Raw genomic sequence first — 27,490 nt, 5'->3', positions numbered from 1 at the left:
ATAATACAATAAATAATTATTTAATAATTAAAGGTTGAAGTATTAATTGTCACCCATTGTAAAATTAATGACTTTTTACATATAACATTACGTGTATTCATTACATTACGCCAGTTTGTGTGAAGCTTTACACCTGTGTTATGAGGACACCTGTGTTATGAGGACCATCATCACATATTCTTGATATCTGACTGAAGAATCTCAGTGTGTTGTGTTAGTTTGACAAAAGCCTGGTTTATGAGGACACTAGTTATTACCGGGACAGAGGTAACTCAGTATCTCAGTAATAACTAGTTCAAGCATTTCTGTGCATAAGAGAGACTATGGTGCCATAGTGCTTGTGTTAGCTGTCCTGTAGGTGATTATGACTCACTCATCTGTGCACTTAAACAGAATTAATGTCTTATTCATTACATGTGTGTTCATTACAGTACGTCAGTTTGTGTGAAGCTTTACACCTGTGTTATGAGGACACCTGTTTTATGAGGACCATCAGGACATATTCTTGATATCTGACTGAAGAATCTCAGTGTGTTGTGTTAGTTTGACAAAAGCCTGGTTTATGAGGACACTAGTTATTACCGGGACAGAGGTAACTCAGTATCTCAGTAATAACTAGTTCAAGCATTTCTGTGCATAAGAGAGACTATGGTGCCATAGTGCTTGTGTTAGCTGTCCTGTAGGTGATTATGACTCACTCATCTGTGCACTTAAACAGAATTAATGTCTTATTCATTACATGTGTGTTCATTACAGTACGTCAGTTTGTGTGAAGCTTTACACCTGTGTTATGAGGACACCTGTTTAATGAGGACCATCATCACATATTCTTGATATCTGACTGAAGAATCTCAGTGTGTTGTGTTAGTTTGACAAAAGCCTGGTTTATGAGGACACTAGTTATTACCCAAACAATGGGCTCCATCCATATGAAATATTGGGATTTTTTACATCTCACTGTGGTCAATATGATATTGAATACTCGGTAGTTCTCTAAATTGGTGAAAAGTAAGTCCCCTTGATTCCAATTGGCTTTCATTAAGTAATATTAAAACTATATATAAAAGTAACTTTATAATATTTGTATGCCACATTATTTTTTATTTGCTTTCTCCAAGATTGCATATTATCTATTCGCAAGATCAGGGGTGGGAAACGTTGGTCCTGGAGGGCCAGTGTTAGCTCCAACCCTAATCAAAAACACCTGAACCAGCTAATCAATGTGTTCAGGATACAGGTTGGTATTATTTATATATTTATTATTTTTTTGGAGCTAAACTCTGCAGGGACACCTCCAGGATCAAGGTTCCCAACACCTGCACTAGATGATAGATGAGAATCTGTATCTGACCAACCTTTAAAGCTATCTGAGAAGACTGAGATATTGAGTTACCTATGTCCCGGTAATAGTGTCCTCATAAACCAGGCTTTTGTCAAACTAACACAACACACTGAGATTCTTCAGTCAGATATCAAGAATATGTGATGATGGTCCTCATAAAACAGGTGTCCTTATAACACAGGTGTAACGCTTCACACAAACTGAAGTACTGTAATGAACACAAATGTAATGAATAAGACATTAATTCTGTTTAAGTGCACAGATGAGTGAGTCATAATCACCTACAGGACAGCTAACACAAGCACTATGGCACCATAGTCTCTCTTATGCACAGAAATGCTTGAACTAGTTGTTACTGAGATACTGAGTTACCTCTGTCCCGGTAATAACTAGTGTCCTCATAAACCAGGCTTTTGTCAAACTAACACAACACACTGAGATTCTTCAGTCAGATATCAAGAATATGTCCTGATGGTCCTCATAAAACAGGTGTCCTCATAACACAGGTGTAAAGCTTCACATAAACTGACGTACTGTAATGAACACACATGTAGTGCAGAAAAAGACATCATTACACTGAGTAATATTTAAATATTGATTTGAAAAATAAATATTGTGCTTTTATTTGTGCATTATCATGTTAAAATAAAAGCAAGGTTTTAAAGTCATTTTAAATCATTATTTCATTACATTACCAATTGTCTATGCATTTATTCCTTGGATATATTTCTCACATTCTGTTGGATTGATATTGTTCTGTATCTCATAGAGAAAGTGTTTCTGTATGTAAAGTGGTGTTCTAATTATCAGATAACTCCTAAGACCCAGCTGTCATCAGACACCAATGATTGTGGTGCGGTTGCTGTGGGACTAGATGAGGTAAATACAGTTGTGCTGCAAGAGAATGATCATATGAAGCAAAGACATGTTTGTGAGATCTACGCTGTTAAATCAATGATACAAATGTCCAATTTTGTTTCATAGACTCTTAAAGAGGTTGAACCACCCACTCTTGAACTGAACAATCTATCCCAGTCTGAAGTGCGAGATGTAGAGAAGGTAATGTTTTTCTTTTTTTTCTTTCAATTTACAGTTTTTTACAGACGCGAGGGCACATTTCTCAGTACTTGGGTCACTTTTGCAAAACTCTTCACACAGTGAGCACAACAGAAGTCTATGTGGCTAAACTGAGGATCAATTATCATTGTTTTGGCACAAAATGCATTTAATAAGTACATCTCTCAAATTTCATGAATTCTTTTCTCACTCAGACACAACAACTGCCAAAAATCTTTGTACGTACAGGACATTTTGCACGTGCTTACATACTGTTTTCAAAACTGTTAAACTTATGTTCAAACAATAACACAATGCAAAACTGAATAAGACGGCAAAATTCAACAGCAATATTTTAAACATGTTTCAAATCTAAAAATGCAGTTTAACCAGCCACAGCTGATTCTCATTGTAGATGAACATCTACACAGGTGTTACTCTTTCAATTTCGTTACAAAAGGAGACAACTGCTGAATAGGTTTGTATTGTGATGTAAACGTGGACCCAGCCAGAAATTGAAATCAATTCATTCCAGTAACATATATTGCAGTTATAAACAATATATATTGCAATTATAAACAGATGTGTCCTTGTTTTACACAAGAAAACACTGTGTAATGCTACGTGTTGTTAGTGTTTTTTAGCTCAGTGTTTTGTGGGTGACAAAGTGTGTTTGTTGGCTGTCAACCTTTTCTAGTGTTCTGGAAGAATGAGTTTATTTGAGACCTGAATAAAGTATTTTGGTAGATGTAGTGCATTTTGAATGTGAAATGAACTGCTTTGCCAAACTGAAAGTCGGTTTGGAGAATTGTGTGAAGAGTTTTGAAAAAGTGACCTAAGTATTGAGAAATGTGTCCTAGCGTCTGTAAAAAACTGTAAGTGTTCAGTGTTAATGGAGTCCAGTATTTGTGCTGCTACTGAAGGACTGGAAACGGACCATTTCCAAATCCTTTGTCTTTAAAAAATGTTTGTTTTTCTTTTAATTTCAGGTGACTCCTGAGATGGACCAATTTTAATTAGAGAATAAAGACCGTGTTGAGAAGGATATGGTGAAGGTAATAAAGAGCATTGCATAATTTTAGGAAATGTTAGTTTGGTATAGTAAGAAACATCTCCATATGACCCTTGCTTCTTTAATTATGTTTTCAGATCTCACCTGCCAAAGAACATGTTTTAACTGAGGAGCAGAGCTTTTGTGCCCCCACTGAAGCAGTCGAGGAGGTATTCACATATTTTGGTTGAATTATTTACACTGTTTCCTATTGTTTACCTATATTCTGGTAACCTGCCACAGTCTAATTCATCTGCCATAGTTTTATAATGAACCAAAAATATTTTACATTTTTGCAAAAAAAATTGTAATGTCTTTGATATTGTCTTATAGTGTCTTTGCCCATTGTTTTGGAAAAAAGAATGCAGTTCAATTAAATACATAGGTTGCATGTTTCAAAGGAATAAAAATAGCAAGCATTTACGCAAGCACATGGCTACTCTCTCACAAATCCTAAACTTGAAGAATAATGAACTAGATCAGGTTGCCGATTTCTTAGGGCATAACATCCGCGTCCACCGTGACTTTACAGGCTGCCAGAAGTCACTACTCAGCTTGCTAGAATATCTAAGTTACTCCTAGCCATGGAAAAGGGATGTCTGCCTGGGCCCGTAAGTATAAAGCTTCTCAGAGTCAAATTTTAGTCTTAAGTGTTTCAAAATTCTAAGAGTGACGTAATTTTATTCTTATTTCTGGACTTAAGATAAAGAGTGATTCATAAAAGTTCTTAAGTGTTAAGACTAGGTCTCAGCTCCTAAATTATTTAAGAGAGTTGGAGAGGTCTCCTAACCTAGTTAGGAGTAACACAATGGCAGCAAAAAGGAGGAAACACACACTTTACAATACACATATCATCATATAACTCCAATATGTCATATGGAGTTGATAAAATGATACAGTCGTGACCATCAGGCATTCTTTAATGTATTTATTTTTGTAATTGACCAAGTAATAAGCATAATAACTTAATCCACTCTACAAATCAATGCTCTAGCTGCAATAATATGTTTGTTTGTTTATTTATTTTCACTGGAAAATTTGAAAGATTGTAAAAAATGCAGCAAAGCACTGGTGATGACACAGTAAGCAGGGTCTTAAATATTGTGACACTAACCTCACCAAACACATCAGTGACCAAAAGTGATGTGTGGAGGGTTTTAATGACCTCACATTTCACTTAAACCATCAAAATATGAAAAAACACTGATCAATGTTGCTAACTGCTTTCAATTGAAAGTAGTTAAAACAGTCACACAATGTAGCCGATGAGGACATAATGGTGAGTTCACTGATCTATATAATATAAATATATCAGTGGGAGAGTGTTGTAATCTAGATAAGGTTTAGTCTCAAAGTCTCAAAAGGGGGAAGGACGTCAACAAATCTAGTGACAAAATCACTAAACGGTCACCATTGACATTGAATACAACATCAGTTATTAATTTTGTGTTGGTCCTCTCTTGTTTTTGCATGTGTTCATAATTTCTTTGTAGGACAGCAATGCCAAAAAAATATGACACATTTTACTGCATTATTATCAAAAAAATAAAAGTAAAACAATTGACTCCAAGCAAATATGCAATATGCTTACAAAATCAGTAAGACTTTTTTCTCTCTCTTGGCCACAACTTAACGGCAGTTTATTGACTTTCCAACTGACCGTCAAACCATGCTGCAAAACAAGAAACTTTTAAGTTTGTGGGCTTTCTTTGAGTTCTTAGAGCTGTTCACATCATTGCTTCAACTGTAAATGAGGAGACATGGATTTCAAAGCATTAATAATAATTTGTGATAATTTTCTACAATGCAAAGCATTTGTTTAAATACACTGAAAGAGATTTAGATTCTTTATAAAAGTCTCCTACTCTTAAAAAAGTCCTACTTCTTACTAAGAATTTTTTGACACTTAAGTCAAAGTTTAAGACTACTCTTAAGAGCATTTCTTAGAAGTTTTATACATACGGCCCCTGATCTTCAGGGCAAATCACTTGATGATATTGAAGTTGAAGGTATGTCCATCCTAGAGTAGGCAGTACAGTGTAGATCTTTTAACACTCATAGGGACATTTAAAGAAACTCTATGTTCACTGTAGGACGTAGTGTAATTTGTCAGGTTTCATAAATGGTGTGGTTATGTTGTTTGATTTCTCAGTACAGGTGTACATGTTTCTCATGTTCTAAAAATTCATTTTTACTTCAAGATAAGATCAATATGACTGATTCCGGTGACAATGATCATGATGAAAGTGATTCCGATGATTCTGTGGCTGGAGCGGCAGGTGCTTCTAGTAGTGCTGGTATGTCACCAACAATATATGTTATATATCAATATATACATATTTATAAACATTTTATATATTTATAAAATACAGTTGTGGCCATAATTATTGGAACACTTGTATTTTCACCAGCTAAAAAAATGTTTTTAAGTTAGTTATTTCTGTCTTTTGCTGTAGTGTGTCAGTAGGAAATATCAGTTTGCTTTTCCAGACATTCATTTGACCATTAATTGAAATAATCCATTGAGATTTTTGTTAGCACAAGCAGTTGGACAACAACCATTGCACCACACAGATCTCATCAAATCATCATCATCCAGTCTGTCTGGAATGACATGAAGAAACAGAACAAACTGAGATGGGCTAAATCCAGAAGGTTTTAAGAAACTTACCTGCAAAACTAGGCACAAGCTGCTTTAAATGCAAAGAATGGTCATCATGGATGATTTAATTTAGTTAATAGAAGTTAATTGATAAAGAAAATCTATTCATGACATCGTTTTTGACAAGCGTCCTCATTTTAGAGCATTTTTAAACAATTTTAAACACCTAAAACGTTTAACAGTACTGTGGTTTTGCAGGTAGGTTTCTTGAAGTCTTCTGGATTTAGCCTATCTCAGTTTGTTCCATTTCTTCATGTCATTGCAGACAGACTGGATCTCTGTGTGGAGCACTGGCTGTTGTCAGACTCCTTGTTAAAACAAAAATCTCACTGGATTATTACAGTTAATGGCAAATTGAATGTTTGGAAATGTAAACTGATATTTCCAACTGACACACTACAGCAAAATATAGAAATAACTGACTTAAAAGCATTTTTAGCTGGTGAAATTATGGCAACCACTGTCTATTTTAGTGCAACGTTTTAATCAGAATATAACTGAAATTAAGGATGTGTCAGTATTTTCTTTCTAGTCTGTATCAATAAGTTGATATTCATTTTCATGTTAAAGAGATATTTCATCTTTTATTGTGATAACGTGTCCTCTCGTGTCAACACAGCACTCATGTGTCGTGGTGCTCTCGTGAACTAGCTCTCTGGGCCTTGAACATGGTAGTTGTGTTGGCTGTCAATGGAGGGACATGAACCCTTCAGCTTTTATTATAAATATCTTCAGTTGTGTTCTGAAGTTGAGCAAATGTCTTACAGGTTTGAAACAACCTAAGTACAACTACTTAATGACTTGAATTGAAAATGAATTTTCATTTTTGGGTGAACTCTCTTTAAAGCCAAAAACTGATAAATGATTGTTTGAATTTAAGTTAAAAAAAATAATGTTTAGCAGGCAATATCCTTTTGAATGTGTTATTTGTAATGTTTTTTCTGTTTGACTTCTGAGTTTCCTGATCATTATTTAACTGATTTCTTGCAGCTGTTCAGGAGATGCCCATTGAGAGAACTTCTGTTACTCAAGGTACCAGGGTTAAAATTACAATACTACTATCAATGTACAGTGGAATCAAAATTGGAGACCATCTATAAATACTTGATTTTTTTTGTTCTAAGATATATTGTTAATCTTTATTGCTTACAATTTGAAGGAACATTAGCTGTAGCTATATAAAAAAAAATATATAGAAAAAATATTTTGTGGAAAACACTGATCAAAATTAGGGAACAGTAACCACTGTAGCAGGAAATATTACAGCTAAAATTAGAGTTTTGAGTGACTTGAGCACATCTGCATAGCAGGACATCACTGGTTTCTCAGATTGGACTGGTGTGATCTTGGTTCACTTCTTTTAACTGTAGGGGGTTTCTCAGCCATATTTTATTTGCTAAGGGTTTTCTAGAGATTTTGAGTTGGGTTTAGATCAGGACTCCGCTCTGGCCATTTCACTGAACATGACATAATATTTCCAATCTAAACTTACTCATCACTATGTGAAGTTTAGACCAGTTCTCCTCTATCCTCCCAACATGCTCATGAAGGTGAGAGGAGAGGTTTTGGGGGGACTTGAATGAATTACTGTCATTGTAAAGATGCAGTATTCAAGAAATCACAGATTTGGAATGAATAATTTCTCTTGCAGTAAAAATTAGAGTAATGCTGCCAGTTAAATAGGGTTTGTCATTTTATATATATATATATATATATATATGTATGTGTGTATGTATGTATGTATGTACTGTATGTATGTTATACTAATATTATTATATTATATAATGCAGTTAATAAAATAAACTTAAACACTGCCCTTCTACTCCTGTTAGGATAACTTCAAATAGGACTAAGCGATGACCTTGACATTTAGGAAACTATAGCTCATTCTCTAATTTTGATCTCCACTGTAAGTACAAGCTAGTTACAATTTACTAAAGTTTTTTTATTATTATTATTATTATACAGACAATGACAGCGAAGATGAAGTGGAAAACCCACGGAGAGGACGAAGAGTGTGCTGGTCAAATGCTGAAATTACGGCTGTAATGAAGCAATGAATTGGCCACAATGACTAAGTGCCAGCAAGTGCGCATGTTTTGAAATTTGTCAATGCCACTTTTCTCCCTAAAATGGCATGCCATGCTTATAAAACATGCTAAAGACTGAAAGGGGGAAAAAAAACAAAACATTTTTGTTATTTAAAGGTGCAATTAAATTGCTTCTAAAACACATTGACACTGGTCTTTTTTGTCGTCTTAGTTCTGTTATGTATTAAGATCAGGCACTCTTTATTCACCATGGTCTTGGTAATGCAGCAGAGGGTCATGTTAGTGTGCTGTGTATTGGCATGTGCCAGTAAATCACATCTGTCCCTATAATGTTGGAAGATGTGCAGTTGTGTATTGTGTTTATGATCCGGCACTCTTTATTCACCTTGGTCTTGGTAATGCAGCATAGCGTCATGTCTGTGTGTTGTGTATGTACAAGTCCCTGTAAAACACATTGGTCTCTGTAATGCAGGGAATTGACATGATTTGTGTATTGTAAAATGAGTGTCCTTATAAACCGGTAGGACCCTACAAATCCCAATTATGTAATGGGCGGGAACATTTCAGGAGGGGTGTGGCTGTCCCCAAGTACCACCAAAATATCAGGTTGTCATATTATCTGTTTAATTATGTGTAGAGGGAAGTCTAAGCCAGATTCTTCATCTGCAGACTAAAACAAAATTTTTGATAGTTTTATCATCTCTGTAGGGCATTGGGAAAGGTGTGTCCCCTTAAACCACCATACAACTGGTTTGGCACTCAAAGTCCTGCTAAACCACAAAAACCAGTATGTGTGTGTGTGTGTGTGTGTGTGTGTGTGTGTGTGTGTGAAACACTTCTGGTACCAGTGTTGGGGAAAGTTACTTTAAAAGTAATTAAAAGTAATGCATTACAATATTGAGTTACTTCCTAAAAAAGTAACTAATTACATTACATTACAATACTTTTTATGGAAAGTAATGCGTATAGTCATACTTTTGCGTTACTTCTTAAATCTGGGCAGGGCTTGCTTGTTTGTTTTTAATATAAAAAGGGTAACACTTTACAACAAGGTTGTATGAATTAGCATTAGTTAATGCATTAGTTAACATGAACTAAGCATTAACAACAACTCTGTTCAGCATTAGTTAATCCAAGTTTATGTTGACCTACGCGCATCTATTCAGCTTAAGTAATTAACATTAGTTAACATGAGCTATTAATGAGCAATAATGGTAAACAGCTTTATTTAATTTTCGGTAATGTAGACTTGCTGTGCATATTTACATTAGTGTAAATAGCAGCTGATGCATTAACTAACATTAATTAATTCAGCTGTTAACATGAATAAACGCATTACAGTTTTTCTCAATTGCTAAAACACTATAACCAGTCTTTTGAACTAAAATTTCAAAACTATAACGCCATTTCTCAAAAAGCACACCCATTTCCCTAAACATTAAACACTATTCCCTGCTTTGACACATGAGTTATATTTGGTGAACTGTTACTGCAAAACTCTACACACAAATCCCTACATTTCTCAGTGCTTACACCATGTGGTCATTTAGAAAGCACAAGCATTCAATATTGTTCACTCAAGTCTGCGAAGTCTGAGCTCAATTAGCACACAATTACCCAAGTGGAAACACTAGGAGTCAAAATTTAGCACACACCAATCAGAATCTTCAATGGAGATAAAAGAGCCAAAGTCAGCTTACAGTGTTTCTCAGTCACTTTGGTGCATTTCTCAGATCAGAAATGAAACTGCCAAAACTACTTGTTCAACATCCACATCATCTAGTCTCTTGTGCACATCATAAAAAGCTTCTCTTTCTTTTGATCAAGTTGTGATTGCTTTGGCACATTCATACAACTGATTATATACATTTGTCTGCGGTTTCCTACATTATCAGTTGCTATTGTCATGTTGCTCAAAATGTATTATATAGTTCTCTGTGTAATAGTCTCACCCCTCAAAACATCAAGTCATTAGCTCATCGTATAAGTCATTACCTAAATGCAAAAAATTTTATCTAGTTGTCATAAACTGTCAATCATATATTCTACACATTTCTATTAGACTTTTTGTCAATTTGCCATGAATTATTCAAGTGAATCTTGACTTTCACTAATGAAGATAATAAAGATCAACCAATGATAAAGCAGTTCTCTGAAAAAGCTCAAAGGCACATCTCATGAACCTTCAATTGGAAAGCATATATAGACAGAGGACAACACAGGAGTTACAAATTCTGACAGTGGGCTTTCTTATTTTTATTTTCACCTTTGTGCCCATATTTCCTTTTCTTTTCTGCTTCACAATGACGTTGTAATGCATTTTTTTTTTTGTCAGACCACTAGTACAAGTGTAACTTTGAATCCTATTCAGTCTTTTTCAATCAATATCCCACCTATAGTAATGTGTAATTTTGAAGTGGAAGAGTAGGAGGTGAAAGAGGAAGAGGAGGAGAAGAAGGAGTAGGATGATGACGACAACGACAACATGGAAGAGACAGGAAGGGCAAGGGAAAGAAGACAAGCAGTCTCATATATTTTAGTTGATGGGTGCCAGGGTTGAATCAGGCATGCAAGAGGATTTGACCCCTGCTGCCTGGCCAGGACTAATTTAGCCTGTGATGCTGAAGAGGTTCTTTGGCCTGTCCCAGACCAAACACAGGATGTTGGGCAGAATAATTATTTTTGTTGTTGTTTGCTGTTTTGTTCTGTTTTCTACAGTACATTACTGTAAATTAAGAAATAAAACACTTGCAAATGCATACATTTGTTGTGTTTATCATGTGAAAAGTTTTTTATTTTTATTGTTTTTGTAGTATTGTTTTGAATTTATCTCATCAGTGTGTAAAACTGTGTTGTAGTGTGTGTTTTTTTGAGGATTTGTGTGTCATGTCTGAGAGAAAAGTTTGGTTTTTCAGCAAGATTGAGTTGTTTTGAGTGGAGAGCTTCATTTTGACCTCAATATAGGAAGTTTGGGGAATTGAGTTAGAAGTTGTGGATTTGTGTTTAGAGTTTCGCAAATAAGAGGCACAATTTCAAGAAATGTGTTTAAGCAATTGAGAAAAACTGTAATATACGTGCAAGTTAACGTTAACTAAGATTAACTAATGCTGAACAGAGTTGTTGTTCATGCTTAGTTCATGTTAACTAATGCATTAACTAATGCTAATTCATACAACCTTATTGTAAAGTGTTACCATAAAAAGTTCTATTTTTGGCAAATGTAAAAGCCTTTTCACACCAAAAGCCTCGGGCTCAGAGAAAAGTAAATTGACGACTGTACAGTAGACCGCAGAAGAAAAAATATCAACTCTTCAGCAATTAAAAAAAAAGGAAAACAAATGTTAGATTATCTTGAGTAATTTTTGCTTATTAGTATGGATGAATTGGATCATCGAAGGTCGGCAGCAAAGACATCGGTTAATAAAATGGGATTAAATACATAAAGGATTTTTGTATTATTTAACATTTAATTATAACAGGTTTGCGTTGAATTTCACTGTTTTTATTCATTTTGAGGAATACTGTATCTGTTATTTAGTGAGTGAGATGAATTAATGCATGTTCACATTTATTCTAGATCTAAAGTAACATCTCACTCGCAATTTCTCTCAACATGTGGACAGGAGAGCTTTTAATCAATAAATGGGGGGGAAAGGTAACTAGTGTCACTTATTTGAAAAAGTAACTCAGATATTTTCTTGTCAATTAAAAAGTAATGCGTTACTTTACTAGTTACTTGGAAAAAGTAATATTATTACTTATAATGCGTTACCCCCAATACTGTCTGGTACTGTGTTGAATCACCACTTGATGTTAAAAATCACTAGCTAACATCAAAATACACAACACAGCCACATGTGAAGGGCAGGACGACCTTCAGAGCGTGAAATGGCACGGCCGAGGCATCTTCCATCTACCTTTTTGATGGTAATGATGGCCTCTTGTGTGTCTCCGTCAGTGGAGACTCTGAACAGCTCTCCACCTTCCTCGTCTTTGATCAGGTAACTCATATCCGTATTCTCGCCCATGTCCGCATCTGTCGCGATCACCCGGCCGATCGACGTCCCGACAGCCGCGCCCTCTGAGACCGAAAACTGATACATCTCTGTGAGGGAAAGAGAGGACGTTACTTTCATGATGGTTTCCATTCATGTTGACACACTTTGGTGAGAATGCATGCATGTTAGGGCTGGGGAATACAGCAAAAGAAAAAATCCTTTTGATGATATTTAAATTTGAAATATATAGAATATATAAATAATAAATATATAGATAATATGAAACATTCAGTTTCTCGGTATGTGTTTTTTGGTGCAAATGTCTTAAAAGGGGTGATTTTTCACTTGATGAATGAAAGGGGAAAAAATTATTTTATATGAACCAATATGTGACCCTGCACCACAAAACAGCCAAAAATAGCCAAAAATGCATTGTATGGGTCAAAATTACCATTTGTTTTTCTTTTTATGCCAAAAATCACTAGGATATTAATTAAAGATCATGTTCCATGAAGATATTTTGTATATTTCCCACTGTAAATATCTCAAAATTTAATTTCTGATTAGTAATATGCATTGCTAAGCACTTAATTTGGACAACTTTAAAGGTGATTTTCTCAATATATACATTTTTTTGCACCCTTAGATTTTAGATTTTCAAATACACTCTAAAAGGTTCTTCAAGCGATGCCATAGAAGACCCATTTTTGGTTCCACAAAGAACCATTCAGTCAAAGGTTCTTTAAAGAACCGTATCTTTATTACCTTTTTTATAATCTGAAGAACCTTCTTTTGCCATAAAGAACCTTTTGTGAAACAAAAAGGTTCTTCAGATGTTTAAGGTTCTTTATGGAACCATTTAGATAAAAAAGGCTCTTCTATGGCATCCTGAAGTACCTTTATTTTTAAGAGTGTAGTTGTGTCTTGGCCAAATATTGTCCTATCCTAACAAACCATACATCAACGAAAAACATATTTATCTATTATATTATTTCAAGAATCAAATTAATTTCAAGAATTTGACCCTTATGACTGGTTCCCTTTCGGGAACTCTACACTGCGTCATCAACGCTCTGGGGAATGCCATTGGCGAACCCGGCTCTGAATCAGTCTGCAACCAATAGGATGACGGGAGTGACGTCACCAACGTGATGACGTCATACGACCAGGAAGTATATAAGCACGTGCGTTTCAAACCGGCTTCAGCTTTTGTCATTCAGCGAAGCGCTCTATGTTGGTCTGTTTGTCTGGTTATTTGCATTGCTGTTTTTCTGTGCCAGTTTGCACAACTTTATTTTGAGCAATGTCAAAAAGGGGAAAGAAATTTGTTATGGCGGTGCAGCAGTCACACAGACGGTGTGTTCCTCCTTGCCAGCGATTCATCGTTGGTGGGGATACACACAGTCTGTGTGTTCTCTGCATGGGAGCGGAGCATGCTCAGTCAGCCCTCGAGGGGGCTGGCTGTCCGCAGTGTGAGCGCCTTCCACTGCGGGTGCTTCGTTCCCGGAAGGCTCTCTTCGAGGAGGGAGCCTTCACCAGCGTTCCTCGCGGGTCTGGCCCCGCTTCCGCTGAGGCGGAGCGGCAGCTGCACTCGTGGGGTTCGCAGCTCGATCTGCTGGAGGGTATGGAGACGGGTGATCCCCTATCTCCTTCCTCACCCGGCGGATCGGTTGATCTCCTCTTGGATGTGGAAGCCCGCACTGCGGTTTCTTCCCCCCGAGAGGAGGTCTCAACACTACTCTTGTCTTCCTCCGAGGAGGTTGACGTAGAGAGTGTTGACCTCATCCAACCGCCAGTAAAATCCCCGCAGTTTGAGGAGCTCTTGGAGGTGGTGACTCGTGCGGTAGCCAGGCTCAACATCAGCTGGCCCGCCGAGCACAGTCAAAATGAGCCGCATGAAAGCAAGCTAGATGAGCGCTTTCTGCGGACACACAAGCCACCTCCAGGAAGGAGCCTTCCGTTTTTCCCTGATCTCCACAGTGAGCTGTCGAGATCATGGGAAAAACCCTTCTCAGCCCGCGTCTTCACCCCTTCCTCCGGTTACTACGGTAACGTTGGGGGGGTAGAGGAGTGCGGCTATAAGATGATGCCCAGGGTTGAGCAGACGCTTGCGAGCTATCTGTCGCCCGCAGCGGCATCATCTTTGAAGGCTCCAACCTTGCCCACCAAGCCTTTAAAACTAACTTCCAGCTTGCTGGGCAAGGGGTACGCGGCAGCAGGTCAGGCCGGTTCATGCTTGCACACAATGTCTGTGTTGCAGGCGTACCAGGCTGACCTGCTTAAAGACCTAGATGAAGGCAGGGAGGTCAATGTTTCTGAGTTGAGGCGAACAGCAGATCTAGCTCTCCGTGCCACCAAGGAGACCGCCCGCGCTGTTGGGCGGTCTATGGCAGCCCTGGTGGTCGCGGAGAGACACCTATGGTTGTCCCTGTCCGACATGAAGGAGAAGGACAGGGCCCTTCTGCTGGACGCCCCACTCAAGTCTCCTGGTCTGTTTGGCGACTCGGTCGAGGCCGTCGTCAGCAGATACCAGGAGGCCCGCAAACAAAGTGCGGCCTTCCAACAGTACCTCCCTCGCCGTGTCTATTCTGGGGCTGCCGGACGGGAGCAGCCCCAGCCGCGTACCAGCTCCTCACACCGCCAGACCCAAAAAGCTAGCGTGGCCGCTCGTGCCCCGCCAGATAGATCTAGGGGGCAGGGCAAGTCACGCTCGAAGTCGAGGGCCTCTAAGGCCAGGCCGGACCTGAGGGTCGTCCTGCAGTCAAAGAGGTCCTCGGCTAAGCGGCCCTGACTTTTGTGTCTCAGGGCCATTGAGGGCAGCCCCTCTCGGGGGAGAAGCGGGTCTTCCACATTTTATGGTACCCACTCTCCCTCGGGGCCCTCAGGAGACCAGTCAGCTAACCCTGCCAGTGTTTCAGGGCGCGGCTGTCTCCCGCAAACCCCTGCTGGGGTTTCCGCCCGATTTCGTAGCGGACTCAGCAAGTTTGTCACCCCTACGGGGGTCCTCAGAGCAATTAGTTCAGGTGTCGCTTGCCAGTCAGCTGTTACAGGCCACCGAATTAGTTCCTCAAACTCTACCAGAGGCCAGTCTCGAGAGGCTGGTTCCCTTAGTACATTTTCTAGCAGCGTGGAAACTACTGCCAAATGTATCTTCATGGGTTCTTCGTACGGTAGAGAAAGGTTATCAAATCCAGTTCGGCGCTCCTCCGCCTCAGTTCAGCGGAGTATTTCCTACCCTGGTAGGCCCAGAGCAGGTTCTGGTCATGGAACAAGAAGTAAATTCTCTTCTAAGGAAGGGAGCCATCGAGGTGGTCCCTCCTCAGCACAGAGAATCCGGGTTCTACAGCCGGTACTTCATTGTTCCCAAGAAGGATGGAGGGCTGAGGCCCATCTTAGATCTCAGGCTACTGAACCGCTCAGTTATGAAGCTGAAGTTCAGAATGCTTACTGTCAAGCAGGTCGTGTCTCAAATCAGGTCCGAGGACTGGTTTGTCACGATAGATCTCAAAGATGCATATTTCCATATCTCCATCCTTCCTCAACACAGGAAGTTTCTCAGGTTCGCTTTCAGGGGCGAAGCTTACCAATATCGAGTTCTTCCTTTCGGCCTAGCACTCTCACCCCGCACTTTCACGAAGTGTGTGGATGCTGCGCTGGCTCCGTTGCGACTCCAGGGCATCCGCATACTCAACTACATAGACGACTGGCTTATCCTAGCCAGCTCGGAACAGTTAGCGGCTCAGCATCGAGATGTTGTTCTCGCTCATATGAAAAAGCTGGGGTTGAGGCTCAACGCCAAGAAAAGTGTGCTGTCTCCTTTACAGAGAACCACTTATCTAGGTGTGGCATGGGATTCGACCACGATGCAGGCACGAATGTCTCCTGCTCGGATCGAGTCGATCCTTACTGCAGTCAATGCGGTCAAGCTAGGCCTGTCACTCACTGTCAAACAGTTTCAAGTACTGTTAGGTCTCATGGCAGCTGCAGCCAACGTAATACCTTTTGGCCTGCTGCATATGAGGCCACTGCAGTGGTGGCTCAAGACCAAGGGATTCTCCCCGAGGGGAAATCCGTTCCGCAAGATCAAGGTCACGCGGCGTTGCCTTCGTGCCTTAGACATGTGGAAGAAACCTTGGTTCCTATCTCAGGGCCCGGTCTTGGGAGCTCCTTGTCGCCGCGTCACGCTAGAGACAGATGCATCCCTCACCGGGTGGGGAGCGGTCATGAGTGGCCGCTCGGCCTCCGGCCTATGGACCGGTCACCATCTCTTGTGGCACATCAATTGCCTAGAGATGTTAGCAGTGTTCAAGGCCTTGAGGCATTTCCTCCCAGACCTGAGAAACCGTCATGTGTTAGTTCGCACCGACAACACAGCGGTAGTATATTACATCAACCACCAAGGAGGTGTGCGTTCACGCCCCTTATTCAAGCTGGCGTACCATATCCTCCTGTGGTCCCAAGGGAAACTCCTCTCACTGAGTGCAGTTCATATCCCTGGGCATTTGAACATTGGAGCAGACATCCTGTCGAGGCAGGGGCCGAGGCCCGGGGAGTGGAAACTTCACCCCGAGGTGGTGAAGCAGATATGGAGAGTGTTTGGCCAAGCTCAAGTGGACCTCTTTGCGACTCAAGAGACTTCGCAATGTCCCCTTTGGTACTCTCTAACGCCTCCAGCTCCACTGGGGCTGGACGCTATGGTACAGACCTGGCCGAGGCTTCGTCTGTACGCTTTCCCCCCGATCGCTCTGCTCCCAGGAGTTCTAGAAAGAGTGCGCCGGTACGGAGTCAGTCTACTACTAGTAGCCCCGTACTGGCCGGCCCGAGTATGGTTCTCGGACATCATTTCCCTCCTCGACGGCTCTCCGTGGGAGATTCCGGTCAGGAAGGACCTTCTTTCTCAGGCTGGGGGCGCAATTTGCCACCCCCACCCAGAGAAGTGGAAACTATGGGTGTGGCCTCTGAGGGGGCACACCTCATAGACAGTGGTCTCCCAGCCGAGGTTGTGGAGACCATCCTTCACTCTAGAGCTCCCTCTACAAGGAAACTTTATGGCCTTAAGTGGAAGCTTTTCACTTCATGGTGTGAAGAGCGACACGCAGACCCAGTCCACTGCCCGGTTGGTACAGTGCTGGAGTTCTTGCAGTCTCGCCTCTCCATAGGGCTAGCCCACTCCACCCTGAAGGTTTACGTGGCGGCATTATCGGCCTTCCACACCCCTCTCGGTGGCATGTCAGTGGGCAAGAACCCCTTGGTCATACGTTTCCTTCGTGGTGCACTCAGGATAAGGCCTCGGGTGGTACCCAGAACTCCTTCTTGGGATCTCGCTGTGGTCCTTGAAGCCCTCTCTCGGCCTCCATTCGAGCCCATTGAGGAGATTTCAGATCGCTTCCTTACAATTAAGACGGCGCTGCTGTTGGCTCTTACTTCTCTGAGGAGAGTAGGAGACCTTCAGGCCCTCTCTGTGGCCCCTTCATATATCGACTTTGCGCCCGGTTTGGCCAAAGCGTTCCTCTACCCTAGACCAGGGTACATACCGAAGGTTCCAACAGCAGTACCACAGCCAGTCACCCTACAGGCCTTTTATCCTCCTCCATTCGTGGAGAACGACCATCGGAAGTATAACTGCATGTGTCCAGTGCGAGCACTGGACACATACGTCCACAGAGCTGCCCTGTGGCGAAAGTCAGAGCAATTGCTAGTTTGTTACGGTCCCCCTAAGAGGGGGCTCCCGGCAACTAAGCATACTATCAGTAGATGGATTGTAGATGCAATAACTACTGCTTATGAGTCCTCTGGCCTCCCATCACCGATGGGCGTCAAGGCTCACTCAACTCGAGGCATGGCTGCCTCCAAAGCTCTGCTAGCAGGTGTCCCCATCCAGGACATCTGCAGTGCGGCGGGTTGGTCCACCCCTTTGACCTTTGTAAAGTTCTATGAACTAGACCTAAGAGCTACAAGCTCGGCTGTCCTGAGCTGACAGCGAAGGCGCTATCCCTCGTGAGCCCGAGGGCCGAGGTAGATGTTCCCTCTTGCGCTGGGTGCTCCCCAGGCAGAGATGTAATCCCACTCGCGTCCTGGCAGTTTTCCAGGCGGAGTCAATTTAGTGTTCTGGCCAGAGTTTCCAGACACTTCTCGGGTCCCTGTTGTCCGGGTGCGCCCCGACAAAGGGATTACCCTTCCTCGTGTGCCTGAGGGCCGAGGATGCTTCTTAGTCTGGCTGGTCACCAGACGGAGGCCTATCACCTCGGGGCCTGAGGGCCGAGGTGGATAACTCTCCCTCTTCGCTGGGTGCTCCCCAGGCAGAGATGTTATTCCGCTTGCGTCCTGGCAAATTTCCCAGGCGAAGCAACCAAGCGTCCTGGCATACTCCCCAGACGCTACCTGTCCCTCTACGTCTGGCTGGTCCCCAGACTGAGGTAGACACTCTCCTCGTGAGCCCGAGGGCCGAGGCAGATCATATCCCTCTTCGCTGGTACTCCCAGGCAGAGATGTAATCCCACTCGCGTCCTGGCAGTTTTCCAGGCGGAGCTAATTCAGTCCCTCTCGTGCTGGCTGTTCCCCAGACAGAGTTTGGACTACTTTCCTCGAGCGCCTGAGGGCCGAGGTTCTTGCTATGATTCCTCTTGCGCTGGGCACTCCCCAGGCAGAGATGTAATTCTACTCGCGTCCTGGCTGTTTCCAGGCGGAGCTATTTCCCGTGCTCTGGCCAGAGTTTCCAGGCACTAATTGCATCCCTCTTGATCCGGGTGCGCCCCGACAAAGGATTGCCCTCTCCTTGTGTGCCCGAGGGCCAAGGAGGACCCCTCTCTGGCTGGTGACCAGACTAGGGTGTATGACCTAACCTCGTGGGCTCAAGAGCCGAGGTTTACTCAATCCCTCTTCGCTGGGTACGTCCCAGGCAGAGATGTAATCCCGCTTGCGTCCTGGCACTCTTCCCAGGCGAAGCAACCTAGCGTTCTGGCATACTCCCCAGACGCTACCTGTCCCTCTACGTCTGGCTGGTCCCCAGACTGAAGTAGACACCTTTCTCGTGAGCCCGAGGGCCGAGGCGGATCATATCCCTCTTCGCTGGGTACTCCCAGGCAGAGATGTAATCCCGCTCGCGTCCTGGCAGTTTTCCAGGCGGAGCTAATTTAGTCCCTCTCGTGCTGGCCTTTCCCCAGACAGAGTTTGGACTACTTTCCTCGAGTGCCTGAGGGCCGAGGTACTTGTTATGTTCCCTCTTGCGCTGGGTGCTCCCCAGGCAGAGATGTCATCCCACTCACGTCCTGGCAGTTTTCCAGGCGGAGTTCTTCTGGTCCCTCTTTTGCTGGTGTCCCCAGACAGAGCGACCACTTTCCTCGCGAGCCCGAGGGCCGAGGTATATGCCACTTCCCTCTCGCTCCGGCACTATTCCCGGACGGAGGTGTAATACTTCTCCTGTCCTGGCAGTTTCCCAGGCGGAGAACCATCAGTGCTCCTGCAGGTAAGTATCAACGAGCACTGCCCTCTGATTCCGGGCTGGTCCCCCGGACAGAGGTGTACTGCCTCTCTTGCCCTGGTAACCCCAGGCAGAGAGCTTTTTCCTGGCTTGATCCACCAGAAGCAGCGCTTCCCCTTTTTTCTTCCCAGACAAACACCACTGGGTAGGAATTTGGAATTCTGGAGACGTGGGCATATCGTTCCCCAGAGCGTTGATGACGCAGTGTAGAGTTCCCGAAAGGGAACGTCTCAGGTTACGTATGTAACCCTGGTTCCCTGAGGGAACGAGACACTGCGTCATGGGCCATAATTCCCGCATTCCTACCGCGCATCGCTTCATTCCTGGAAGCTGAAGCCGGTTTGAAACGCACGTGCTTATATACTTCCTGGTCGTATGACGTCATCACGTTGGTGACGTCACTCCCGTCATCCTATTGGTTGCAGACTGATTCAGAGCCGGGTTCGCCAATGGCATTCCCCAGAGCGTTGATGACGCAGTGTCTCGTTCCCTCAGGGAACCAGGGTTACATACGTAACCTGAGACGTTTTGTGGTCAAGGGTCACATATAACAATTTTGCACTTCAAGGCTGCATTTATTTGATTACAAATACAGTAAAATCCGTAAAATTGTGAAATATTATTGCAATTTAATATAACTGTTTTCTATGTGAATATATTGTATAATGTAATTTATTTGTCTGATCAAAGCTGAATTTTCAGCATTATTCAGTGTCACATGAATTTTCAGAAATCATTCTAATATGCTGATTTTCTGCTTAAGAAACTTTTCAGAATTTTTATCACTGTTAAAAACAGTTGTGCTGCTTTATATTTTTGTGAAAAACGTGATTTATTTTATTTTTTCAGAATTCTTTAACAAATAAAAAATCCCAAATAACATTTATTTGAAATAGAAATCTTTTGTAACAGTATAAATGTCACTTATAATCGATTTAATGCACATTTTTAAATTAAAAAATACCTTCCTGATCTCAAACTTTTGAACAGTGTGCATATATTTTATATTAAATCATTTTAAAAAATGCCAAAAGCCACTAAACGGTATTGAGCAATGACTCAAATAAATCATTCTGAACTGATTAATTGAAATGAATGATTCACAGACACACGTTTCTTAAAATAATCTTCAAATCAGACTGACTTCTGTTTACCACAGAAGCTCATATCTCATCTCTCAACCTCAGCTACTGTGCATCCATCTAGCAAGATTTCTACATAATCATTAAGAATCGATTTCTCTACGGAGAAAATGAATGGTCTGTTTACATCCAGAAGTCGACTGCTGCGCTATTTAATTTGAAGCTGCTTCAACAGCAACAAAACACAATGTCAAACCTGGCTTTAATGAGCATCCTGGCCTTACATAATGTACAGTCTATAATATATGTAATGTAGGCAATATGCTAGAGTGCAGTATGTGTCATAACGGAGTATAAAGATTTCAGCTTGGCCCACAATACAAAAAGGAGCTTAATGAATTAGATGCTAGAGCAAAACTGGCATAAATGAGGCTTTTGTGGAGAATGAGAAAGGGGAAAAAAGAGGAGGGAGTCATCGAAATATAGAGAAAAACAGACATCAGGGCATGTGAGACAGTATTACAGCGAGTCTCTTTGCTGTAATAAAGCTAATGCTGCTTTTCCTCTGGAGGAAATGGAAAGGGAGAACGGAAGAACAGCAGAAAAGGGAAAATAATACCCCTATGTGTTTCAGTGCTCTTTATACGGTGTGGCTGCAAACACACACACACACACACACACACACACACACACACACACACACACACACACACACACACACAGAGGGTTTTGCTTCCAGATATGAAATGTATTAAAGCATTGGCCATGCGGTCTGCTCTGATGTGACCAATGAGACAAAGTGCTTTTTATTTGTCTGAGCCTGTGATGTGTATTACAGTCGCTCTATTCAGAGTCACAGCACAGCGCTGGCCTCCGATACAATATATGAGTCAAACACACACACGAGCTGACTATAGCATAATATCTGTCTGGAGTGATGCCTGAAAATAATAATACACATAATACATATCCATTGACAATGTAATTGCATGGTACATAATATTTTATAACTCAGTATAATCAGACATTGTGAGTGCATAAAATTCTAAATAGTTTTGTTATGATTACATTTAGTCAGAATTCCAAGATATAAACTTTATTCATTTATTGATCAAGTTTAGAGCAAAGACAAGACTGACAAGAAAAGACATTTAGTGTTACAGAAGATTTCTATTTTAAATTTAAGCTGTTTTTTCTAGCTTTCTATACGTCAAAGAATCCTGAAAATTTAAATATAAATTTAAACTCTATCATCAGGTTGATGATCTGAAACATTAAAGTGTGACAAACATGCAAAAAATAAAAAATCAGGAAAGGGGCCAACACTTTTTTACACCACTCTATATATTAGATATACATACGAGCCAGGAACATGAGATACAAAGTCGCAATTATGAGAAATTAAGACAGAATTGTGTGATACAAACTTGCAAAATTTTCTCAGAGAAAAAATAATTATTTTTAATAATAATAATAATATATATATATATATATATATATATATATATATAAATATATACACGTCTGAGAAAAAAGTCACAAATTTACCCACAATTGCAAGAAATATGAGATACAAAGTTGCAATTGCGCCGGCCACGGCCTCAGCTTCGAAGCATGAAGCGAGCGCTCGCAGGGATGCCGGAAGACTGGTAACGAGACGCAGCGTCTCATTCCCTCAGGGAACCAGGATTACATACGTAACCTGAGACGTTCCCCTTCCGGGAACTCGAGCTGCGTCACAAACGCTTTGGGGAACGAGATGCCCACGCCTCCAGGATTCCAAGTCCCTGCCACTTGACTAGGGCAGAAGAACCGAGGTGCCAGGGGTGGCGCTGAGGTCAAGTTCATAGAAACGAACGAAAGTGAGGGGCGTGGACCATCCCGCTGCGTTACAGATGTCCTGAAGAGGGACAAACGAGAGAAGAGCTTGGGAAGCAGCCATTGCTCGGGTAGAGTGAGCCTTGGCTCCCAGCGGCGCGGGGAGGCCAGAGGACTCGTAGACGGAGCAGATGGCATCCACAATCCTCTTGGGTTTACCGTAACATACCAACAGCTGGTCTGTCCTATGCCACAGGGCAGCTCTGTGGACATAGGCGTCCAGTGCACGGACTGGGCACATGCAATTAAGCTTCCGATGTTCAGGTTCCGTGAACGGAGCAGGATAGAAGGCCTGAAGCACGACTGGCTGAGGTATAGTGGTTGGGACCTTGGGAACATACCCTGCTCTAGGGTAGAAGAAGGCTTTGGCCATACCGGGCGCAAAGTCCAGGTCCCAGGTAGGGAAACGAGGTCGTACTGCAGGCCTCAGCTTCAGCAAACCGCGGAGGAAACGTATGACTAGGGGATTCTTACCCACTGAGAGGCCAACAAGAGGGGTGGAGTGGGAAATTCCCGTGGAGAAACGGGCCTGTAAGACCTCCAGAACTATACCAACCGGGCAGTTAACAGGCTCTAACTGGGGATCTCTACACCAAGCTGTGAAGAGCCTCCACCTATAAGCATACATCTTCCTCGTTGAGGGAGCTCTGGATTGGAGGATGGTCTCAACAACCTCGGTTGAGAGACCAGAAGCTATGAGTTGTGCCCCCTCAGGGGCTACACCCACAGCTTCCACATCTCCGGGCGGGGGTGAAGGATGGTACCCCCCGGCTGTGAGAGAAGGTCCATCCTGACGGGGATCCTCCATGGAGGGCCGTCCAGAAGGGCCAATAGGTCCAAGAACCATACTCGACCTGGCCAGTACGGGGCTACTAATAGTAGACTGACCCCGTCCCGGCGAACTCTCTCCAGAACTCCTGGGAGCAGAGCAATCGGGGGAAAGGCGTACAGACGTAGCCTCGGCCACGTCTGTACCATGGCATCCAGCCCCAGTGGAGCTGGATGAGTCAGAGAGTACCAAAGGGGACATTGCGATGTCTCCTGAGTCACAAATAAGTCCACCTCGGCCTGACCAAAGACTTCCCAGATCTGATTCACTACTTCTGGGTGAAGTCTCCATTCCCCGGGCCTCAGCCCCTGCTTCGACAGGATGTCTGCTCCCCAATTGAGATGCCCAAGAATGTGAACTGCTTTCAGTGAAAGGTGTTTGTCCTGGGACCACACAAGGATCTGGTGCGCCAGCTTGTTCAAGGGGACAAGGAGTTCCCAGCACCGGGCCCTGAGACAAGAACCAAGGTTTCTTCCACATGTCTAAGGCACGTAGGCATCGCCGCGTGACCTTGATTGTGCGAAGCGGATTTCCCCTCGGGGAAAATCCCTTGGTTTTGAGCCACCACTGTAAAGGTCTCATGTACAGCAGGCCAAGACGTATCACGTTGGACACAGCTGCCATCAGACCACAGTTTGCACTGTCAGCAAACTGTGATTTTTGGGTAAACTATTTCTTTAAAACAACATAAACATTGACATCAGACTTATAGTCCTATCAATAAAGGGCATGAGTATTGGATGTAACATTCAAGCATCCAAATGAGACTGGAAAAACACAAATATCAACCAATTAACCACCTTTTTCTCTATAGAAGACACTATAAAAGCAGATGAATGCTCAACTGCAAATGCAAATAGCAACATTTGTCTCACAGCCTGCTTGTGTCACTTCTGTAATACAAAACTCTATTAGTTTGGGCCAAAGTGTTTAGATTTTCAAGTAGTCCCTGGCTTGTGCCGCATTCTTTCAAATTCTATGCTTTATTAGTTTATAGCTGGAGCTGCTCAATGATTCCACCGCATTAGTCGCCTCAATGTGAGCCAAAGCAAACAGAGCTGTGCTGTTCCAGCATTACAAAACCTCAATGCCAAATGTACATACTTTATATCTGGAATTTAAAGTCTATTGAGCACAACAAATAATTAAAAATATTAATAATTACAAGAATTTGATCAAGGTTGCCTCCTCAGTTGCACAGGGAGAGCTCTATTTTTTCACATAATGCGTGCAACAGATTTTAAAGGCAAACTGGCATTTATGCTCTTAAAATATTATTTTTTAACAAAAAAGAATTTAAGGTTACTCTTTTCAGTAAGGTTTCATTTGTTAACTTGAACAATAAACACTTCTAAAGCATTTATTAATCTTAGTCAATGAGCATTTCAACATTCACATTACATTCTGAAAAATCTAAAGTTGTTTTTAATAGTTAATGCACTGTGAAATAACATGAACAATTAAATTTTTGCTAGCATTAACAAAGATCAATACATGCTTTCAAAATATTATCATTGCTGAAACTGAGCTATTGCATTAACTAATGTTAACAAATGAGACATTATTGTAAAGTGTTATCCCTTTAATTAACCTTTATGTTGTTTTATAGACCTGGAAATCATACTTTTTATATTTCTAAGCCCATTTGGTGAGGAAATACAATGTTAACTAGAGCTAAAAATGTAAAAATAGTTTCCATTGATTAAAATAAAGCTAAAATATACAACAGCATTTTTGTGCCACATAAAAAAGAGAAAATCTAAGATTATGCAAGAATATTTCAAGAAGAAAATTACGAGAATAAAGTTGAAATATTATGAGAAAAAAGCAGAAACACTGCGAAAATAAAGTCTAAAAATTCTGAGAATAAAGTTGAAATATTACAAAAATAAAGTCGAAATATTTAGAGAATTTAAATAATAGAAATTAAAGTTATAATATTTTACGAGTATAGCCTATACTGCTACGAATTAATTATTGTAATTTTGACTTCATCCTCAAAAGATTTCGACTTTATTCTTGAAACATTTCTATTTTATTCTCATAATTTCGACTTTATACCTAAAATATGTCAAATTTAATCTTGTAATTTTAGATTTGTATTGTTTTATGTATTTGATATATTTTTAATTTCTTAATTACTAAATCACTAAAACACAACTACAATTAAAATGAAGAAATATATTATATTATAATATGTACATAAAACTAAAATAACACAAATTAGAATCAATAAAAACAACTTAAAAATTAATTAAATTAAAGAAAAAAGACAAAAGCAAATAGCAAAATTTCCCAAAAGTAACCTAAAATTAAAATAATAAAAAAAGCTAATTTAAAATATGAATAAATGCTATTATAATACTAAAATACTAAATACTACTAAAATCACACAAATTAGAAAACAGCAACAAGATGATTAAGTTTTTGACAATAAGTCTGAACTATTGCATTGTGTTAACAAATGAGACCTTATTTTACCCATGTACTAACCTTTATGGCTTGGAAATCACAATTTTAAATTTTCCAGTGCCATTTTGCACAAGCTGCGTTTATACCATCAGCAAAACTTAAACGAAATGAAAACTGAAAATATAAAAGGAATTCAGAACATTAATAAATGCTATAGGGGTATATAAAAAACAAACAAAAAAAATAAATAAAAATAGAAAAATAAAAAAATAAACAGAAAAAAAATAATAAAAAATGAAAATTATATATATATTTTTAATATATATAATAAATAAACCAAATTGTAAATAAATAATGAAATAATAATAATACAAATAAATGACACAAGCACAAAAAATAACTAACTTTAATATATAATTAAAAGTTGAAGTATATATATAATTACAAAAACTAAAATTAAAAAAATATATAATATAAAAATGTTACAATAGTATATACATAACATTAAAATAACACAAATTAGAATTAATAAAAACAACTTAAAAATTAAAGAAATTAAAGAAAAATAAATAATAATAATAAAATTTAAAAAATGACAAAAGCGCAAAAATTATCCTCATTCATTATTATTTTTTAATATAATAAATAAACTGAAATGTAAATAACTACATAATAATAAAAATAAATGACCAAAACACAAACAATAACTAAAATTAAAATGAAAAAATATCTCATAAAAATTTTACAATAATATATAACACTAAAATAACACAAATTAGAATCAATAAAAATTAAATGAATTAAAGAAAAAAGACAAAAGCAAATAGCAAAATTTCCCAAAAGTAACCTAAAATTAAAATGAACATTGAAAAAACAAAAACAAAAGCTAATTAAAAATATGAATAAATGCTATAATAGTGCTAAAATACTAAATATTACTAAAATCACACAAATTAGAAAACAGCAACAAGCTGAATAAGTCTTAGCATTGTGTTAACAAATGAGACCTTATTCTACCCATGTATTAACCTTTATGTCTTAGAAATCACAATTTTAAATTTTCCAGTGCCATTTTGGTGAGAACATGCTCAAGAATGTGACAGACGGCTGTTCTGTTGACAGCGTTCAGGTAAAGGACGTGTGTGACGGCATGGTCTGCCATAAAGCACACTCACTCTGAGGGAAGCGTGGAGGGTTGTCATTAACATCCGTGATCACTATGGTCACTGTGGTGGAACCGGAGAGGCCACCCATTTGGCCTGCCATATCTGTTGCCTTGACAACCAGCTCATAGCGGTCCTGTGTCTCGCGATCGAGATCCGCAACGGCCGTCCGGATCACTCCTGAAGACCAACAAAACAAGAGAGAGAGATGTGGATTGACGGGTGCTTAAAGGTCACACGAGCAGCATTACATGTCTCAAACCACTGACAGTTCTTCTTATGCTTTTAAAATTAACTGCAATTCAAAGAAACTATTATGCAATTATGCAATTTATGTGCTGCCTAGAAAAAAAAAACCTCTTATACATGTTCCTTCTTTCCTTCTGCCATTGTGACCAATTAGCTCTCTATTATGAATATAAATACAGAGAACTTATTAGACTCATTTGAAATAATACATTAAACTTGTAGGTGAGCATTTCACCA

General features: G+C 40.5%; 2 protein-coding genes across 2 annotated transcripts in view; one reads left to right on the top strand and one right to left on the bottom strand.

Moving 5' to 3' along the window:
* LOC141347630 (cadherin-7-like) overlaps nt 1-6,762 on the top strand; it is a 56,860-nt gene extending 50,098 nt beyond the window's left edge. Inside the window, exons 4-9 of the mRNA XM_073852616.1 lie at nt 2,112-2,221; nt 2,327-2,401; nt 3,548-3,619; nt 5,428-5,458; nt 5,651-5,746; nt 6,731-6,762. Coding sequence (XP_073708717.1) covers nt 2,112-2,221; nt 2,327-2,401; nt 3,548-3,619; nt 5,428-5,458; nt 5,651-5,746; nt 6,731-6,762 — 416 coding nt within the window. The remainder of the gene's footprint in view (nt 1-2,111; nt 2,222-2,326; nt 2,402-3,547; nt 3,620-5,427; nt 5,459-5,650; nt 5,747-6,730) is intronic.
* Nucleotides 6,763-11,995: 5,233 nt separating this feature from the next.
* The window catches only part of LOC141347629 (cadherin-22-like), a 16,142-nt gene continuing 647 nt past the window's right edge, over nt 11,996-27,490 (bottom strand). The window contains exons 2-3 of the mRNA XM_073852615.1: nt 27,017-27,181; nt 11,996-12,267 (exon numbers count right to left, since the gene is read on the bottom strand). Of these exons, the coding sequence (XP_073708716.1) occupies nt 11,996-12,267; nt 27,017-27,181 (437 nt within the window). The remainder of the gene's footprint in view (nt 12,268-27,016; nt 27,182-27,490) is intronic.

The sequence above is a fragment of the Garra rufa genome, chromosome 12 (genome assembly GCF_049309525.1).
Source record: "Garra rufa chromosome 12, GarRuf1.0, whole genome shotgun sequence".
NCBI classification, from domain to species: Eukaryota; Metazoa; Chordata; class Actinopteri; order Cypriniformes; family Cyprinidae; genus Garra; species Garra rufa.
This window is presented reverse-complemented; position numbering and strand designations above follow the sequence as displayed.